The 18,586-nt window shown below is 35.1% G+C and overlaps 2 protein-coding genes across 2 annotated transcripts; one reads left to right on the forward strand and one right to left on the reverse strand.

Annotated features, from left to right (window-relative positions):
* Nucleotides 1–2,374: 2,374 nt before the first annotated feature.
* Nucleotides 2,375–3,093, reverse strand: LOC128206884 (transmembrane protein 79-like). The gene has a single exon (XM_052909593.1). It carries the CDS (start codon nucleotides 2,985–2,987, stop codon nucleotides 2,421–2,423), a length of 567 nt encoding a protein of 188 aa, XP_052765553.1. The 5' UTR covers nucleotides 2,988–3,093; the 3' UTR covers nucleotides 2,375–2,420.
* A 13,262-nt stretch (nucleotides 3,094–16,355) lies between these two features.
* Nucleotides 16,356–17,923, forward strand: LOC128204941 (low affinity immunoglobulin epsilon Fc receptor-like). The gene is made up of 2 exons (XM_052906341.1): nucleotides 16,356–16,538; nucleotides 17,543–17,923. The coding sequence occupies exons 1-2, from the start codon at nucleotides 16,356–16,358 to the stop codon at nucleotides 17,921–17,923; spliced, it is 564 nt and encodes a 187-aa protein (XP_052762301.1).
* The last annotated feature ends 663 nt before the right edge of the window (nucleotides 17,924–18,586 follow it).

An 18,586-nucleotide genomic window follows, 5' to 3' on the forward strand; every position in this document is an offset into this window, starting at 1 on the left:
ATAACTTCCCATGTCGGAGCCGGTTGAAAAGTTTGAAAAGTAACGTTTCGGGAACTCTTTAAGAAACCGACGATTTAATAAAATAAAAGACACCCCTATGAACGCGTTACATAGGGTATAGACAGACCTAACGGACAAAACCTGTCCCGACATCTGCACGTGCGGGTATGCTGAGATATCTCAGACACTAAAAACCTCATGCGCCATTATTAACGTAGAAGAGAACCTTGTACGCGAATAGAAACGGTGACACCAATACGTCAGGGATGCGCCGATTGTCACGTTACGTAGGAAATCAAGAGACCTTAACAAAAAGACCGTTCCCGACTCCTTCGCATTCGTGGTCCTGGAGATAAGTAAGATATTAACTTCCCATTACAAGCTATGTCGGAGACTGTTGAAAAGTTTGAAAAATAGGGTATCGGGGACACTCTGAACCGTTAGAATACGGCGAACAAATAAGGTCCAATGCACCCCGAAGATCGAGTTACGTAAGATATAGAGAGGCATAAACTGGTCCCGACGTCCGCACGTGGGGGCTGCTAAGATATCTTCGACATTTCTTTCTCAATTTTAATGTATTTTGTGGCCATTCGTAACGTATAGGAGAACCTTGAACGCGAACAGAAACGGTGACGCCAATACGTCAGAGATGAGCCGACTAATAAACTTATTGCCAGATCACCGCCCGACCACACTGTTTTCCGCCGGCCCAGAAATTTAATTGACTCGAAATCAAAATGTTGATCTTGGGTTTGTGTTTATGTATTTACTCAGATACTGTCCAGGAACGGCGTTTATTAATACATACCTTACATAATTTGTAGAAAAAGGATTGTTACGACCATGTTATTGGTTTGTCTAGAAATGTATATGGTTTCTAACGCATTAAGAAAGAGCATGAAATCATACTCAACGGTTAAACGGACATAAAAGAAAAAAATAATATAACTGTTTGTAAAATAATAACAGGCTTTTCATTTTTATTTATGCTTTATGATGAAAAATTGAGTTTTATCAGTGATAGATTAGAGCTAGTAACCCTCTCAAGTACTGAAATGACTCTTGAGTGATGAGTTTGTTTGTAAAAAAAATATTATCAGGACTAACAGTGAGCCTTCATGTTCTAACTAAATTTGACCAAACATTGCAATCCACAATGTATATATATATGATATAAAGCAGAGCTAATTCATTGGCACGTTTTGAAATTAAATAATGTACTAAAATAGTGTATGACAGATTGAAAAGTATATTGGTCGGCTGGTGATGTTCTGTAGATCTGAAAATATTGTTGGACATATAGACGCGTGAGGCTTGATATGTTCTGAAGCACCAACATCTAGAAAATGTGGGTTATACTGTCATAAGGATTAAGTTTCACTCTAAAAGCTCATTAAAGCTGCACTCTCACAGACTGAACGTTTTGACCGTTTTGACAACTTTTTTTTTATTTTTTGTCTTGGAACGAGCAAATTTTTGCGAAAATCCATGGATACCTGTATAATATATATATAAAACGGCTGACAAAACTTTAGATCGCAGTTTTTTTTATATTTAAGATAACAAATGTATGTTTTATGCATTTTCCTTAAACATATAGACTAAATGACGTTTTAAGCCATATAACATTCGCTTTCGAACGGAAATATGAAAATCTACGATCTGATTTTATTGTCAGCAATCTTGTATCATTTGTTTGCAGATATTCACGCAAAAATGTGCACTTTCCAAGACAAAAAAAAGAAGTTGTACAAATGGTAAATCTGCGAGAGTGCAGCTTTGATGGGCTTGCTGATATACAAGAAATCACTTCGTTCCATCTTGTACAAAGTAAAAAATATATGGATGTCGTAGTTCACAAAAAGTTGCCCATACATTCACGTACCCGTAACAGGTGTTGTACCTCTCTATTACCTCCATAAGCTTTACTTACTCAATTAGATCATCCGTATATTAATAAAAAGTTCGATCGTTCTATATTGTTTATATATGATTTAAAAGCTAAATACAAAGGTCGGATGTTACAAAGAAACAACCTCAACTGATATAATTTACAAGTACAAATATACGCTCAAAACCCGTTAATTCGAACTCGTTTATTTCGAACAGAATGTAAGACAGTTTTTTTCGTTAGCATTTTCGCTTGGCTCGAATTGACAGTGACTCGAATTTTTTTCGACGGTGCCTGGAAATTTGAGCCAATGAGGTTCGACTGTACATTCATGCTGACAAAGCATCCGTGTTTAATAAAAGTACATTTTATCTTAAGTAGAAAGTTTTGGACAACATTTTATTACTGAGAAATTAGCAAACACATATGAAATACAGTTTTATTATGAACCACTATTCATTAATTTATTTAAGCATTGGAATTCGTTCAGTTCAGCTACAATCAATGTGCAAGTCCAGATGAACATTTACATATATCCAATCAAATTCATAACTAAAAACACTACATTTAAAACATTAATGAGCATACTCGGAATAAATGTGAGCAAAAATCCAGTAGCCCTCTTCAGCGGCGCTTTCTTATAATACATCCAGAATATTGCTCGTCCAATCACAAACAGGCACACAAGGACGGGAATCACACGGGGCGTGGCTTCAGTTAGATGGGTACACAACACCAGCTGGCCAAACACGCTCAGGATAAGCTGCTCTAGAGTATTCTGTAGAAATCTTGCCTCGAATTTAACAGCATTCTCGTTGTTTCCGTTGAGTGGGTCCATAGCCTTAGTTCCATAGCGCTTTTGTGCGACACCTCTCAGTGCAAATAGCAGTGTCAACACAGACAGGGCTTGCCATTGAAGCGTAAATATCAGCCGATCCGACGTGGTATCTAGCTTGATATGTTTCGTTGGTGTGAATGTATATCCGATCGTAAATAGCACAACAAGCAGAATTAATCCGCGTTTGATCGCACCTTTCGCCGTAGAAATTTCATCAGCCGAAGCTACCTTGACATCGGATTCTTTTGCTGGCATTTTCTCTGACTTTTAATCTTTTATTTCAGGTGTTTTAACCAAAGTTTCTGTCGTTAATAGAGCTACTGTGTGATATTGTATAGTTTAGTTTGAATCTGCTCTACATATATACTGATAGTTTGCAGTCCCATTTTATAACCTAAACGTTTTGAACAAAGTTTACTTCAGATATAAGTCCCACTTTATAAACTCGAGATTATGGATTGCCCAAAGCGTTCTTGATATAACCGCTTTATCATACACAAGGATATTTTGATGAATTGCAAGATTATTCAAGTGATATTTCGAAATTGCAATCGTATTGAAAAGGTTAATACTGTATACCGGCTCAACTTTTCAATTGTGAGCAGTTACAAAGGATGATAAAAAAAAAAAAAATAGTAATTTTAATAGTAAAAGCTATAAAACTAATAATAATAATAATAATAATAATAATAATAATAATAATAATAATAATAATAATAACAATAATAACAATAATAATGATAATAATAATAATAATAATAATAATAATAATAATAATAATAATAATAATAATAATAATGATAATGATAATGATGATAATAATAAAAAATAAAATAATAATAATAATAATAATAATAACAATAATAATAGTAGCAGTAATAATAATAATAATAATAATAATAATAATAATAATAATAATAATAATAATAATAAAAGTTAAAACAATAATAATTACAATAGTATTTCCAAAAATAAATGAATAATAAAAGCAATGAAAAAATAAACAATACAATAATAACAATAATAATAATAATAATAATAATAATAATAATAATAATAATAATAAAAATAATAATAATAATAATAATAATAATAATAATAATAATAATAATAATAATAAATAAAAATAATAATAATAACAATTATAACAATAAAAAATATATTGATAATACTGATAGTTAGAACAAAAGTAATAACAATAATATTTCAAAAAAAATAAAATAAAAATAAAAGCAATAAAAAAATAATCAATACAATTATAACAATTATGATAATAATATTAATAATAATATTAATAATAATAATAATAATAATAATAATAATAATAATAATAATAATAATAATGATAATAATAATAATATTAATAAAATAAATAAATAAATAATAATAATAATAATAATAATAATAATAATAATAATAATAATAATAATAATAATAATAATAATAAAAATAAAAATAATAATAATAAAAATAATAATAATAATAATAATAATAATAATAATCGTAATAATAGATGGTTACTTGGTTGAAATTGTTAAGATTGTAACTTAAAATGTATTATGTAAAGTGAAAAATGTGAAACAATGATTAAATAATGATAATTTAAATTGTTGTCGGACACATGTATGGACTTGGTTTTTCTTCTGTATAGAAGGGACACACCGTATACATATTTTTCGCTGTAACATGTACATGTCAAATGATAATAATTGCGGCAGACATGGTGAGGCCCAAACAAACTGTCTGTATTGACACAGTTTAAAAGAAACACAAATAAGAATGTCACTGAATGCAAATTCATTTCTAAATCCAATCAATATGCGATTTGTCTTCAACACCAAAAGGTGTATCAGTTCTACGCATTAATTTGAATAAATGATGCAATTACGAATGCAACTGTCATTCCTACAAAGGAGTCTCCAAGCTGCATTGGTGTCATCGTCGAAAGTGTATCTTGCAGAATAACAAACTTATAAAAGAGAAACACACGAACACACACTATCTGCTTCGCATGTGGAAAGCGGGGTCACTTCCGGAGCGAGTGCGAGTGGCTATCCAGATTTAACCAGTCAGCCAATCGTGATGTCAAGCCCACAGGAGCAAACTCAGCCACTAAATGATGAGTATTTATTCAATATTTGTAATCAAGATCATTGTTTTGAGTTTGAATCTGATTCTCCCATCAAAACATCTTTGGTTAAAGGCAGCCTTAAAAACAATGTACACTATTGGAAGACTATTGGCACAAACCCTGATATAATAGATGTTATTGAAAACGGCTATAAAATTCCTTTCATTTCAATGCCGGAAACATCGTTTTCAAAAAATAATCAGTCAGCTCTTTCAAATATTGAATTTGTTAAAGAATCTATTGATGACATGTTGAAAAACGGTTTTATAGAACAAACAGATTTTCCACCTTATGTAGTCATTCCTTTAAGTGTTTCTGTAAACAAATCGGGTAAGAAACGACTTATTTTAGATCTCAGAATAGTAAATAAATATATTTTGAAGGAAAAGATGACATTTGAAGATTGGAAAGTAGGAGTCGAATATTTTGAAAAAGACTCGTATTGTTAGAAATTTGATTTGTCTAAAGGTTATTATCATATCGATATATTCCCAGAACATAAAACATTTCTGGGTTTCAGTTTAGAAGGAAAATACTACTGCTACTCTGTGGTTGCTTTCGGTTTGTCGAGCGCTCCTTTTATTTTCAGTAAGGCATTGCGCGAAATGGTTAAGTTCTGGTGATTCAACGGTATCAAAATTGTTATGTTTCTTGATGATGGGTGGGGGACCAACAAGAGTTGTGATTTAGCTACACGCGATGCAATATTTGTGAAAGATAGCCTCAATCAGGCAGGGCTTATTATAAATGATGAAAAGTCAGTTTGGTTACCGGTTCAAACTCTAGAGTGGATTGGCTTGTTGTGGAATAGCATTGACTACTCTATTAACATTCCAGCACGTAGAATTGAAGATTTTAAAATGTTGCTTTTGGAATTTTTAAATTCTCTTCCTATTGTTTTTGCTAGGAGTTTAGCGAAGTGCACCGGGAAAGTAATTTCTATGATGCCGGTTATTGGCAATATTGCACGGCTTATGATTAGATTTATGTACATTCAAATTTGTTCAAGGGCTAGTTGGGATTTCCCATTCAGTTTAGAAATAGACTGTCCGTGTATTTCTGAGATTAGATTCTGGCTCGAACATGTAGACAATTTACATTACAGAAAATTGGGTAAATGCACTGCTGTAGATACGCTAGAAGTGTATTCTGATGCTACTAGTTTCGCATGTGGAGCGCATATTGTCAATATGCCAGGTTCTGTATTTCACGACATGTGGTCAGAAGATGACAAGGATAAAAGTTCAACTTTCCGAGAAATGAAGGCTGTATTTTTGGCGCTGAGAGCGTATGGACATTCTTTAGCAAATCATAAGGTGAAATGGTTCTCAGATTCTCAAGTTTGTGTTCATGTTATCAAGGTTGGCAGCCCCATTTTAGAGTTACAGGAATTAGCTCTGAATGTATTTAGACTTTGTTTACAAAACAAGATTGATCTCGATATTCAAAGGGTCCCTAGGGATTTGAACCAGATTGCTGATGATATCAGTAAATATAGGAATACTGATGAATGGGAGGTTACACCTCAGTTTTTTGGCTATATGAATAGGATATGGGGACCGTTTACAGTGGACAGATTTGCTAATTATAGTAATAGGAAAATACATAGATTCAATTCTAAGTTTCATGATTTTGAAACTGAGGCAGTCGATGCATTCTCACAGAATTGGGCCAGTGAAAACAATTGGTTAGTCCCGCCTATTTATCTAGTAAATAGAGCTGTATTTCATTCAATTGCTTGTTCTGCACATGAAACTTTAGTTGTTCCTTAATGGCCTAACGCAGCATTTTGGCCAACTTTGTTTGAAGCAAACAGCCAGAAGAGAGATTTTGTATTGAAGGTTTTGGAGTTTGATAAATGGCAATCAATATTTGATAGCAGGAGTGATAGCATATTTAGTTCTAGACGTTTATCTAGCAAAGTTGAATGGTATATGTGTATGTGATAGGAAAAGTTAATAATTATACACAAAAAGGTGTTATTATGTTATTATATTATACATTTGACAGATGCATTCATGGTTGGACATTGGAGGAATTTTCACAAAGAATGTCTGCCCGATGATCTCAAAAAACATCATGATAATTTACAAACGCTGTTGAAACTGTCAAAATCAGATAACACTTACAAACAATACAATTGTTATTTTAAATCGTTTTGCCAGTGGTGCAAAAAATATTAATTTAAACCGCTTCCAGCTTCCGATTATCATGTTGCACTTTTTCTTTCATCCATGAAAGATTCTTTACCTTCAGCGTCAAAAGTGAACGCCATTACTTATAGTATTTCGTGGGCTCATAAAGTTTCAGGGTTTTCTGACCATTGTAATACAAATCTAGTAAGTTTTACCAAAAATGGTCTGTTGCGAGATTCTGGCAGGCCGATTCAGCAAAAATCTGAAATTTCTAAAGAAGATTTGCTTAAACTTATTGCTCATTTCGGAAATACAACCAATATCTTGGATTTAAGATTCATTTGCATGTATTTAGTAAGTTTTGGAGGTTTTTTGAAATTTAGTGAGCTTTCACATATTAAAAGGTCTGATCTTAAGATTTTTTCTGATTGTGCAGAAATTGTTATTTCTTCTAGTAAAACAGATCAGTGCAAAGCTGGCGAAAAGGTGATTATTTCTAGAACAGGAAAATGTTCTTGTCCAGTTTCTTTCCTTGAGAAATTTCTGTTTGAAGCTGAAATTAATGATAAATCATGTGATTACATTTTTTGTAATATCAGATATTCTCGTAAATTGAATAAGCATATTCTTTGCCCGGAAAGACCTATTTCTTACAATAGAGCCAGGGAAATTTTGATAACAAATCTAAAAGCTGTCGGTATTGATATTAAACAATATGGTTTACATTCGTTTCGTTCGGGTGGGGCCACAACAGCGGTTGCAAATGGTGTATCAGAGAGATTGCTTAAAAAGCATGGACGTTGGAAGTCCGACAGTGCTAAGGACAGATATGTTAGAGATTCGGTACAAGTGAGTGAAATGAGTGTATCGAAAAATCTAGGAATTTAGATTATTCATTTTTTCTTTGTATTCGACAAGTATTGAAATTATTTCATTTATTTTGAAATCATGTTAAGGATGGTTTGTTTACAAATATGACGAGAATGGTATTTAGTGTATTGTAAAAAGAATAATGTTATACGAAGTATTCGTATGTTTATGTAAAAAGAATTATTTTTCTTAGTCACTTGCGATGATCTGTAGATTTTTAGTTTAACTGGAGCAAATGTATAATTTGTTTTGTTTTAAAAAACATTTAGTAAAAGATTCCCCGTTCTTTTTTTTCTTTCGATTAAAGTATCCCGTCTGTAGCACACCTACACATGTGTTCATTTTATTTTATTATCCTTAAGGTAAATAATAAATTATTTATGTTTGGCATGGCATATAATGAAATAGAAAACATAAACATTATCCAAGTGGTGTACTTAATATTCAACCTTGTTTTTCGCCATAAAACACAAGATGAGTGGTAAACTATTAATTTAGGTCAGTTGTTTGGCATGTAACATTAGCCAAGTAGAAACTTACTATTCAGGTTAATTGTGGGCCATACTTTTTATGTTTAAACTTTTGGCTACTGAGCTTGTTTATGTAGCTTTTCATATAAATATGATAATAACAATAACAATCAAACTCTAGCCAAGTGGTAAACTTACTGTTCAGGCTTGTTGTGCGAAACGAATGCTAACCAAGTGGTAAACTAATTATTGGAGTTATGCGGCATAAAACACTAGGCAAGGATTAAACTGTTGTTTGGCATGGAACACAAGATAAGCAGAAAATTCATGCTTTTTGTGCTGCCAAGTGATGAACTTAATCTTCAGGTTAGATGTGCTGCATAAAACAATAGCCAAGTGATAAACTAATTCTTCAGGTTAGATGTGCTGCATAAAACACTAACCAAGTGATTAACTAATTCTTCAGGTTAGATGTGCTGCATAAAACACTAGCCAAGTGATTAACTAATTCTTCAGGTTAGATGTGCTGCATAAAACACTAACCAAGTGATGAACTAATTCTTCAGGTTAGATGTGCTGCATAAAACACTAGCCAAGTGATAAACTAATTCTTCAGGTTAGTTGGCTGCATAAAACACTAACCAAGTGATTAACTAATTCTTCAGGTTAGATGTGCTGCATAAAACCCTAGCCAAGTGATTAACTAATTCTTCAGGTTAGATGTGATGCATAAAACACTAACCAAGTGATGAACTAATTCTTCAGGTTAGATGTGCTGCATAAAACCCTAGCCAAGTGAAAAACTAATTCATCAGGTTAGATGTGCTGCATAAAACACTAGCCAAGTGATGAACTAATTCTTCAGGTTAGATGTGCTGCAAAAACACACTAGCCAAGTGATTAACTAATTCTTCAAGTTAATATGTGCAGCATAAAACACTTGAACAGAGGTAAACTAAGTAATCAGAATAGATGTGCGGCATAAAACATTTGAACAGTTGTCAACTAATTATTCAGGTTAGATGTGCTGCATAAATCACTCGAACAGCTGTAAACTAATTAATCAGATTAGATGTGCGGCATTCAACACTTGAACAGCTGTAAACTAATTCACCAGGTTAGATGTGCGGCATACAACACTTGAACAGCTGTAAACTAATTCACCAGGTTAGATGTGCGGCATACAACACTTGAACAGCTGTAAACTAATTCACAAGGTTAGATGTGCGGCATACAACACTTGAACAGCTGTAAACTAATTCACCAGGTTAGATGTGCGGCATACAACACTTGAACAGCTGTAAACTAATTCACCAGGTTAGATGTGCGGCATACAACACTTGAACAGCTGTAAACTAATTCACCAGGTTAGATGTGCGGCATACAACAGTTGAACAGCTGTAAACTAATTCACCAGGTTAGATGTGCGGCATACAACACTTGAACAGCTGTAAACTAATTCACCAGGTTAGATGTGCGGCATAAAACACTAACCGAGTGGTTAACGAACTGATCGGCATGGAAAACTCACTAGCTAAGAGGCAAAATAACTCTTAAGGCCATTTGTACGGCTTGAAACCCTAGCCAATAGTTATGTGAAAAACTACAGAAACAATCCCAGTAGCAAAACGTTTAAACATTAACCCAGTTAAATAGCACTGGGTAAACGCCAAAGACATAGAACACACAAACAAAAACACAAACAAGAAACATGGAAGAACAGCATAAAACTCCACAAACAGCACAGTGTATACATACTATATACATATTTTTACCAAGTTGTAAACTACCTATTAAGGCTAGTTCCACTACATGAAACAACAGTCGAAAATGAAACACTAGTCAAGAGGTAAATTGTCTATTTAGGTCAGTTGTACGACATGTAGCATTCGTCAAGTGGTAAAATAGCTTTTTATGCCAGTTTTACGGCATGAAACACTAACTAAGTGGTAAACTGCCTATTGAGACTAGATTTTCGGCATGGATGACCAGCCAAGTATTAGACTTCCTATTTAGGCTAGTTTGACGGCATGAAACACAAGCCAAGTGGTAAAGTAGCTATTAAGTCGGTCTTAATTAAGCCAATGCCATAACGCATGCTAAAATTTGGAATTTAATTTATCCTGGCCAGAAACCACAACTGTGTCCTTTTTGAGATGCCACGAGAAAGTACAACTAGAACTCCATGGGTGAGAGGCGGCAAAAACCACTAGACTACTCTTTCTAAGCTTGAGAGTTTGTTTCATGGTACATGCAAATTTAATCAGCCTCACTATCAGATATCAGTCTGTGCAACATTTTTAATACCCAATTATTATTTTGTGAGGTACTCCTGTTTTGATCAAAGGTAAGTTACTTTAATTGATTTTAGAAGTAGTTCTTAAAGTTCATATTTGCACTCATCAGTTTGTCGTGAAAACTTACACTCCATATTTGTCCGAAACCAAGAATCATACGCAGATATTTGCAATGTGACGTTGTTTTGTTATATTTACTCCATCGGTAATTTGCAGATCCACAGCTTTTAAAGGTAAAATGAGAAATGATAATAAACCGAAATTTTGAAAAGTCATTTCCATTTCGTCCGTTTGTATTTCTTACTTGTGAAATAGATTTCGTATCCTTTATCCAACATAATCCATTTCGCTAAACAAAAGCAGTTTTGTGCACTAGGAACGCCTATTGTTTTAGCATTATTTGTGCTATTCGTGGCTTATTAATAATTTATGTTTAATATATATGCCAGCGCTTTTTAATAAGGCATGTCATTGCAAACTTCTTTTAGATACAACTGAAATAGATAGAGTTCAATGAGATGAATAGAATATATTAAATTTAAAGTTGAACATTCAAAAGCTAAGTCAAGGACTATAACTTACATAATTTCAAAGCGCACACAAAGCATCTTTACAATTATAAATAAAACACATTATGAACTGTTCATACGTGTTATCCAGAAACAAAATAGTATAAAGCATGTGCGCGACAGCGAGCAATTAAACAGTCCGTCATTTAAATGTTATGTTCGTTTTCGAAAATTAGCGGATATAACGTGTTTTATCTATGACTTTGCGTTAAATTGATCATTATTATTTTCAAATTGCAAAGGAAAAAAGAAGATATGACTGGAATTAGTGAAGTTATAATCAAACTGAAAGGGCTACCATCGTTGTTGGCGTTTGTGTTATTTAACTCTACCGTATCGACATCTGAGTTTCGAACGTCGGAACTTCAGTTTAATACGGCATCTAACGTTACCATGCCGACAGTGATCTTTACCCAGATCAGCCCAGAACAGTGTTGGGAAGAGTGTACAGCAAGGGTGGCCTGTCGGGCCTTTAACTTTTACAATCTTCAAAACCTCTGTGAGCTTGACATTGTTTGGGATTTGACGAATACATCTACTAATAGACCTGTATTTGGCAAAAGTGGCGTTTTGCACTGGGAAAAGCAGGAGTTTCCGGTAAGCATTTCTGGAGACTAAGACGAGTATTTGATTTTTTTGTATAAAGATACGCTTATGGTATTTGGTTGATTGTGGCGGTTGTCTCACTTCTAGTTGCTTAGGTAATATCAAAGTTGCACAGTACCGCTGGTCGAGAGTAGCGGTGTAAACTTACACAAGCAAAATAAAAAAAAATATAATGCATTTAATTCTTACGAATAGAGTATACCTCTAGATTGTGGGAAATTGAAATTAACTTTCCGTACAATAAAACATTAAAAATGACCAACATTTGTCCAGACCAGCTGTGTTAAGTTAACAGGTTGGCGGCGTAACTTAACCAACTGGAAACATGACGGCGTAAATTTAGCAGACTTACAGTGTGGATGCGTAACGATAACGACTTGCAACACGACTACGTAAAGTAAGCAATCTAGCCGCGTAACGTTTGCGACCTCAGCGTCTGGAGGCGTAAAGAAAGCAGCCTAAAAGACTGGTCGCATATAGATGGCAGCCTGGCAGCCTGGTGGCGTAAAGTTAGCAGCAAAATGGACTGTTTGCATAACAATGACAGACTGGAAACATGGAAGCCTAACAGACAGTCTGGTGGCGTAAGGCTAGCAGCCTAACAGACTGGCGGATTAATGTAAGCAGCCTAGCAGACTAGCAGTGTAATGTTAGCAGCTTACATCTGGTGGCGTATGGTTAGCAGCCTAGCAGACTCGCGCGGTAATACTAGCAGCTTAAGAGTCTGGTGGCGTTTGGTTAACAGCCTGGCTCGGTAATGCTAACAGCTTAACAGTCTGGTGGCATTTGGTTTACTGCCTGGCAGCCTGGTGGCGTTAAATAAGCAGCAGGCCATACTGGGCGCCGTAAAGAAGGCAACCTGGCAGTCTTGCGGTGTGAAATTAGCAGACCATCAACGTTAGAAACATATTTCTCTCAATTCTTACAACGGTTATAAAGAATCTCAAATTAAATCCAGTCAAAATATTAATGGATGAGTGCTCGTTAAGAAAGTCCGTCGTTTTTCTGTTTTTGCAAGTCAGTTCCGTTATGTAAATAATTATATTTCACGGTCTAATGAAACTTAGTAAAACTATCCATTTGATAGTAAGTTTTAAACGCGACATAAAATTATTGTTAAAATGTAGGTTTTTCTGAACTAAATGCTATTATCAATTATTTAAATTAAAAGGGTGTCACGGACCGAACTCTATCATTTGTTTTTGTTATTATTACATTTATAACGATATGTATTTTTATGGAACCTATTTGGATAACGACTTGAAGATGAAGTCTATATACAATACTGTCAAGGTTGATTCATTTGGTATTTTTGAAAACGATCTGTTTTTATGCGATATTCTTAGTTCTGTATTTGTTTTTGGTGATTTGAACAGTAGGGTTCAAATTTACGTTTTTATTATATTATCATCGGATGAAAAGCGAAAGTCTTCTTGCAAAACTGTTTCTATGCACTTTTTATTTTCAGAATACACTAGCCTGTGGTTTTAACACGTGCAACCTGGGAGAGAGGTGCGACCAGAATACAGGAGCATGCGAAACAAAAGGTGTACATCAGTATATATTGTTTTCTGGATGTTAAATGCCAATATACTTTCGGAAAAATTTCATAGGTAAACTCCCCTTTGGCCAACACAAGTGGGTAATAAACTTATTTGTTACTCATAATGGCTCTGTTCCGGAAACAAGCGATTTACAATTATGTACAAATGATTTCATGATTTTAAAGATGTGCCTCATTATACAATATTTACATTGTCCATACTTCTTCTGTTAAAAAAGATTTGTTTATTTTCCGTAAACTACCGTCGCCGATTAATCGTCTCAGTAATATTGACCATTTAGCAGAATAACAATATCAGCTTCAAAATGAAAAGATATATAAAAAACAAAAAAGTTTGATGCTGATTTTTTTGTATTTACTGCAACAGTGTCGGATAACTAGTCTAGTGGTTTTACCCTTGATTGTCCATCCTGGGTTCGCAGTTCGTTCACCGCCGCAACACTAAATTAAACTAATCGTCTTCCGGGTGCGACGTTAAATGGGGTCCCGTGTGACAGTGTTAAACACTGTTAATGTTAAAGAACTAGGGTAACTGTAACATTACGTATGTATGTGCACTATGATACAAAATCTAATATGACTTAGAATCTTATAGGGGCACTCACCGAATGGGCATTGCCTGAATGGGAGTATACTTGAAAATTTGAAACAACCCAATTTTACTTTAACTTTCACGATTATTTTTATAAAAAGAACAAAATAAAATTTAAGAAATAAAGTGTATTCCCTAGGTCCAACTGGCCTTTCTAAAAACAACAACTAGCGTGTTTAATAGTAATTCCCCGTTTAACATAAGGTATTCAAGGTCGAATAAATGCGCCAGATACCATTTCGAATCCTTTTATGACTTTTTCATTTTGATTTACCATACGGGGCATGTCTGTCTTTTAGTTTCGGCTATATTCTTGTTGTCGCTATCGCTTCCTAAGAATACATAACCTTAGCACCGCGGAACGATCGCTAACGCAGTCTGTTGGTACTCAGTCAAAATGAAGCAACACTCAACTATTATTAATGCCACGCGGAACGATCGCTAACGCAGTCTGTTGTTACTCGGTCTAAATGAGGCAACACTCAACAATTACTAATGCCATGCGGAACGATCGCTAACGCAGTCTGTTGTTACACAGTCCAAATGAGGCAACACTCAACAATTACTAATGCCACGCGGAACGATCGCTAACGCAGTCTGTTGTTACTCAGTCTAAATGAGGCAACACTCAACAATTACTAATGCCACGCGGAACGATCGCTAACGCAGTCTGTTGTTACTCAGTCTAAATGAGGCAACACTCAACAATTACTAATGCCACGCGCAACGATCGCTATCGCAGTCTGTTGTTACTCAGACTCAATGAGGCAACACTCAACAATTACTAATGCCACGCGGAACGATCGCTAACGCAGTCTGTTGTTACTCAGACTCAATGAGGCAATACTCAACAATTACTAATGCCACGCGGAACGATCGCTAACGCAGTCTGTTGTTACTCAGTCTAAATGAGGCAACACTCAACAATTACTAATGCCACGCTGAACGATCGCTATCGCAGTCTGTTGTTACTCAGACTCAATGAGGCAACACTCAACAATTACTAATGCCACGCGGAACGATCGCTAACGCAGTCTGTTGTTACTCAGTCTAAATGAGGCAACACTCAACAATTACTAATGCCACGCGGAACGATCGCTAACGCAGTCTGTTGTTACTCAGAGTCAATGAGGCAACACTCAACAATTACTAATGCCACGCGGAACGATCGCTAACGCAGTCTGTTGTTACACAGTCCAAATGAGGCAACACTCAACAATTACTAATGCCACGCGGAACGATCGCTATCGCAGTCTGTTGTTACACAGTCTAAATGAGGCAACACTCAACAATTACTAATGCCACGCGGAACGATTGCTAACGCAGTCTGATGTTACTCAGTCTAAATGAGGCAACACTCAACAATTACTAATGCCACGCGCAACGATCGCTATCGCAGTCTGTTGTTACTCAGACTCAATGAGGCAACACTCAACAATTACTAATGCCACGCGGAACGATCGCTATCGCAGTCTGTTGTTACTCAGTCTAAATGAGGCAACACTCAACAATTACTAATGCCACGCGGAACGATCGCTAACGCAGTCTGTTGTTACTCAGACTCAATGAGGCAATACTCAACAATTACTAATGCCACGCGGAACGATCGCTAACGCAGTCTGTTGTTACTCAGTCTAAATGAGGCAACACTCAACAATTACTAATGCCACGCGGAACGATCGCTATCGCAGTCTGTTGTTACTCAGACTCAATGAGGCAACACTCAACAATTACTAATGACACGCGGAACGATCGCTAACGCAGTCTGTTGTTACTCAGACTCAATGAGGCAACACTCAACAATTACTTATGCCACGCGGAACGATCGCTAACGCAGTCTGTTGTTACTCAGACTCAATGAGGCAACACTCAACAATAATTAATTTCGGTGTAATGTACCTTACGGTGTTGGCACTGGCAGGGTATTTGCAATGGTTTCGAGTAATAACAAAGGTTTAAGTTTTTGCTCACCAGACATATTTCATTGAAAAATAGAAGGGCTCAATATAATATTGTATCTTTAGCTTTAGTCTGTTTATGTAGTTTCCCTTTTTTGGACAGATAGCCTCGATGGATTCAGCTTTGCTTGTACATTGTGTCATTTGTAATATAAAGCTAGGCTCGTGAATTGCTGTCCTTTTGTTTCATTTTTTTTTAAATTCGTTTGCTTTATCTTATCAAAAACCGCCGCTGTGCTTCGTAGAATTATGAATAAATGTTTACTGAACAAATGATGAAAATATTGTTTTTATAAAAGATGTTTTGACAATGCTCGTAAAACAATGTGGGAGATAATTGTTTAATTACTATTCAAACATAAATGATAAAAGTAAATAATAGTAACGGGTTTTAAATAAATCTATTGAACTTTTAAACAACTATCGGCCGAATGTGCGTTTCAGAATGTGGACCGCTGATTGTATCAGATGAGATCGTCGTTCGCGGGAATGTGAACAGGATTGGCAGCTATATTCGTCTCGACTGTAAAGAAGGCTACATCCCGTCGTTCACCAAGAACACGGTCGAATGTATCAACACGGGCAATTGGACCGAGCACGACATGACTTGTGAGGTAAGGTCTGTTTTGCAAGGAATATAATTTAAATATTATATATTTGCAATCCTTGTCACTTGTTATACGTTGTATTTATATTACAACGATTGTGAAGAAAGTTATACTCTATGCTAAGTCACTCTCGTTGGCACAATGTCACGCGAGAGATTGGTTATGTGTTAATGGGAAAACGAAAGAATCTGTTTAGTGACCACCAACTAAACTCACATGCGCACAGGCTGGATCTCGGACCCTGGCCGTCTTGGCGAGAAACAAGATTGCTATACAGTGTGCAGACAATGCATGATACGTAGGCGAATATAATTATACAACGGTTCATCTTTATCTGATATAGGCACATTTGGCTTTTAATAACAATACTAGTTGTTGGATGTCGATGGCACTGGGATCAGTTATAATTCAAATGATAAGAAACATTTAAAAAGATAAAGGATAGCAATTTGAAATCTCAATACTTACACCTATTCTACTAAGATTGCTGAATAACTCTTAAGAACAAACCTGACACCAGTTCAAAAATCCATTATACATTAGTGTGTGCATTTTATGGAGGTAAAGGCTAAATGAATATTATATTTAAACAGAAAAGTCAGTCCCCTTGTTGATAATCTTGTTTCTAATACTGTGAGGCTGGCTGGTCAAGTTTCCCGACCTCTTGTTATTGTTTGTCCGGTTCGCAGAAGTTCTGGAAGGGTGCAAATTGACATTAAAATAAAAGAAAGTTTCTATACAAAAGAAAAAAAAAATGGTGGCATTTCCAAAACTAAAAGCAATAACCTCGGTCAGAATAGGTGGGGTCTCGTAAACAATTCGTAAGAAAAAAACTACAAAACTAGTATGATATGTGATATGTGTATATACATCTCTAAAATCTAGCCGATAAAGCATTCCCAAAACAGATATGATGTGCATTTCATGGAGGTTCAAGACTCAAATGAATGTAAAACTTTAACATAAAAGTCGGTCGACATGTTATTATTTAATAATTTTCTGTCTTATAGTGTGAAGCGGGCTGGACCAAGTTCCAAACGTCTTGTTATCAGTATTTCGCTAACCAAAGTTTCTGGGATGAAGCAAAGCGCGCATGCGAGGATGATAACGCCCAACTTGTTTCGATAACCAGCCAGGAGGAGTACAATTTCGTTCACAGCTATATACAGGAAGCAAATGTTGGTGCAATCTGGATCGGAGCTAGCGATAGAAGAGTTGAAGGGTCATGGACATGGATATCTGGAGAAAAATGGGATTATAAGCGCTTTGCTGAGGGAGAGCCGAATGGAGGCAGGAAAACAAATTGCCTCATTATGCGGAATAACAGCGGATGGGAGGACATTGGTGGCAAAACAAACAGATTTTGTTATATGTGTGAAAGAAAAGTATGATATGCATCAATTCTTGTTTTACAATTTCCTAATGTACTCTGCTAAACTTCAATCATATGTGATACTGCATCAAACTATATAATTATTTAACGTACTTCCAAATCTACTTTCGTATTATAGTCAGAAAAAAGGTATCAATTTGGTATTGATTACCGTTCAATTCTTAAGGTTCTAAACCTTACAACGATTTTTTTTCGCATCGTTTAAACCACAAGTAAATTTACTGACCGTTCCAAGGCGGTACCTAACAATCATTGATAAACATACCTAGTGTATTATATATAGTGTGTATGCACTGTACTGTTTGTGGATTTTTTTGCTGTTCTTCCATGTTTTTTGTTTGTGATTTTCTGTTTTTGTGTTATATGTCTTTGGCGTTTACCCAGTGCCATTAAACCGGGTTTATGTTTCAACTTTTGGCTACTGAGTTTGTTTCTATAGTTTTTTTACATAAGTATTAAGGCGTATTGCTTACTGATTACTTTTCGTAAAATAAATAGCCGAAAATACATGACAGATAAAGTTATGCATTTTGTTTCTATGTTTGAAATAAAACTCGAAGTACACTGATCTATTTTACAAAGTTTCTAGGTCGAAGCAGCGTGTTTTAAAATAAGTATCATTATAATATGTACATCTTCTACTTGACAATAAACCCTGATA

Source organism: Mya arenaria, chromosome 10 (assembly GCF_026914265.1).
Source record: "Mya arenaria isolate MELC-2E11 chromosome 10, ASM2691426v1".
Taxonomy (NCBI): Eukaryota; Metazoa; Mollusca; class Bivalvia; order Myida; family Myidae; genus Mya; species Mya arenaria.